This window comes from Watersipora subatra, chromosome 8, assembly GCF_963576615.1.
Source record: "Watersipora subatra chromosome 8, tzWatSuba1.1, whole genome shotgun sequence".
Lineage (NCBI taxonomy): Eukaryota > Metazoa > Bryozoa > Gymnolaemata > Cheilostomatida > Watersiporidae > Watersipora > Watersipora subatra.
In genome coordinates this window covers 28,137,263-28,139,896 of record NC_088715.1, presented here as the reverse complement: position 1 = coordinate 28,139,896, position 2,634 = coordinate 28,137,263, and the positions used below count along the sequence as shown (strand labels likewise).

At 41.4% G+C, this 2,634-nt stretch overlaps 1 protein-coding gene across 1 annotated transcript; it reads left to right on the top strand.

The window, feature by feature from the left end:
* The first annotated feature begins 236 nt into the window (after positions 1–236).
* Positions 237–2,131, top strand: LOC137402415 (uncharacterized). The gene is made up of 4 exons (XM_068088914.1): positions 237–405; positions 625–752; positions 850–1,401; positions 1,934–2,131. Exons 1-4 carry the CDS (start codon positions 237–239, stop codon positions 2,129–2,131), a joined length of 1,047 nt encoding a protein of 348 aa, XP_067945015.1.
* The last annotated feature ends 503 nt before the right edge of the window (positions 2,132–2,634 follow it).

Here is a 2,634-nt window from a genome sequence, read left to right as displayed (position 1 = left end):
AACACGAGGAAGAGACTTCTGTTGTTGAGAATAGACTTGTTCCAGGAAATAGTCATGATTTGCCTAAGAGAAATTCTAGAAGTGGATTTGTGTCTCTTAGTAGAGAACCTGTTGACACTAGCTCAGGTCAACTTAGTAAACCACCTAAGAAATATGATATGGAATATTATAAATGAACTTGTTTATAGTTTCAGATTGATATCAGACCAATCTTACTACTCACTGGACTATCACTTATGAATAGTGCTGGCGATTTGCCGGGAGGTGGTGGTGCCGAGAGCGATGGTGCAAGTAGAGGCAGGGGTGGAAGTGCAAGCAGAGGTGTGAAGGTGACCAAGGACTCGGAAGGTAACGTGGTGTTTAGTAAGCAGAAGATGAGCGAGTTGGGTAAGAACGAGAACGAAGGTAAGAAAAAAGTGTTTGGTAAGCCAGGCAACATTAGGTGTGTTGTCTGCAAAAGCTTTAGAGAGCACTATGCTGCTCAGTGTCTTGGATTTATTTATAATCGTAAAGGTCAAGGACATTATGCTGTAGAGTGTAAGACATTGTGTAGATTTTGTGGGGAGTTAGACCATGGACTTGAAGGTTGTACTCTTGGTGGGTCTTCCTATAAATATATTGCAGCGGGTATTAAGCATAGGGTGGAGGAGAGTAACAATAGGGGACCCGATTCTAAGCTGAAGAAGCCTTGTTCGAGTTTACCCTTAGTTGCTAAGATGGATAGTTTTGTAGAAGAGATGGAGTCACAGTCTGTTTTGACCGAGGCTGCCATCGAGCAGAGGAGAGCTATGCTCTTGCTTAGAAGGAGGCATGTAGAGGAGCAGTACAAGCGCGCATTTTCTGCTATAGAGAAGGACGAGAGAGTTGGAGGAGGAGATTAGGAGTGAGGAGTATAAAGAGGCTCTACTGCACTTGGCTGCTGTAAAGCAAAAGAGAGTGAAGAGGAGGGGCGCAAGGAAAGCAAGTTCTGTAACGACTACTAGAAAGGAGAGTAAGGTTGAGGAATCCAAAGAAGAGTTCCAACCTGAAACCTCCGTTGTGAGAGTAGTCCCTAGCGGAGATGCTAGTTGTGAGGAGAGTAAGGTTGAGGAACCTAAAGAGGTCCAACCGGAAAGCTCTGGAAAATGTGGCAATGACGACCAGCTTGCTGGTTTTGAGCCAAATGTTCGGAGTGGCAATGACGACCAGCTTGCTGGTTCTGAGCCAAAAGTTCAGAGTGGCAATGACGACCAGCTTGTTGGTTTTCAGCCAAAAGTTCAGAGTGGCAATGACGACCAGCTTGCTGGTTCTGAGCCAAAAGTTACAGAAGACCCGGTGGCAATGGAGGAGGAACCTGGGAAGGCCGATTGGTATGGGGATACTGTCAGTATAGAGGAAGGTGATTTGTTAAATGAAGATGAGGTAGATTGAGATGGATTGGGTTGCAATTAAAACTGTTAAATTTGCGATAACTGATGACTGAAGGAAAGATGAGTAAGTAAACAGAATATTGGGTGAGTAGAGAGATATCCGATCTTCGAAATGGTAATTATGATTTAAAGCTTTTGTGATTAGCTAACCTGCTTGGCTTGATAACCCTGTTTCATCGTGTGTAACGCTCCGCTTGATGAGAGATTATTTGTTCTGCTAATTGTGGTGGCGCTTGAGTGAAGCTTGATCGTATTGAACTTAGAATTTGTATTTTTATTAAGCATTGTAGTCTTGAAAAAAAAGAAAGAGCATGTTATATATTCATACTGTAACACGTTCAGGAATAAAGAACTACAGGCTAAATAGACTACCAGAGGTTATAGTTACTGGAAATAACGGCTACCGCTTAGACGTGTAGGAGACACGTGACACCCATCGATATATAGTGGAGACAAAGCTGAAGGCCTCTTGTGATCTTGATTTCACGGTGAGTGATTAATTGCTCCCCTGAGCAATATAACAGGCTGGCTACCAGATGATAAAAGGCGAGCCAGCTGACCACCGAGCTGGCACCAAATGGACCAAACTACTGCTTGGCCAGCAAAAGCTGGCCATTCAGAAGAGGGACATTGATAAGAAAACTATACAAAGAGCTGATGAGCCAATAGAAAGCAGAGGACAGGAAAGTCTTGCCATCGCAGTTTCTGTGTTCACGCATTAACTATCATATTATATAATTACATCTGTTGAAAATATATAAAGTATTGGTTTGGTTTTTTGAGAGGTAAAAAGTCATGGCAAATCCTTCACAATACGAGTAGCTAGTAATTTCAACCAACTTTTAAAGGCTATACAGTAACTGTATTACAGTTGTTAGTCAGGCTAACAAGTGTGAAGAAAAGCATAGCATCAACTAAACTCTAAAATTTAGTGATACACAGGATATGACTGACGAAAAGACAAAGTTGCTGAACTGCAGGGTTTTGCTAAAAGAAATATAATAAGAAAGTTTTAAAGTGCAATCAGAAAATGCTGAAAAAAAACTCTTCCTTGAGTTGATCTATAAAAATGAAAAGGTACTTAACGTAGGAGTACTGAAATCGTTTCATTTTTCCCGACTTCAAAGTAACTGACATTTTAGACACTTTGAGTACTTTGGTATTCTAACTGATGTCCAACGCAGTGTAAGTAAAGGGAATGACAATGATTTTTTTTAACGATCCT

What these genes read in the sequence shown, in the direction of transcription:
- LOC137402415 (XM_068088914.1), top strand. Translation starts at nt 237, where the DNA reads ATGAATAGTGCTGGCGATTTGCCGGGAGGTGGTGGTGCCGAGAGCGAT. An exon ending in AAGAGATGGAGTCACAGTCT is followed by an intron (nt 753 to 849) that starts GTTTTGACCGAG and finishes TTTCTGCTATAG; the next exon opens with AGAAGGACGAGAGAGTTGGA. An exon ending in ATTTGTTAAATGAAGATGAG is followed by an intron (nt 1,402 to 1,933) that starts GTAGATTGAGAT and finishes GCAATATAACAG; the next exon opens with GCTGGCTACCAGATGATAAA.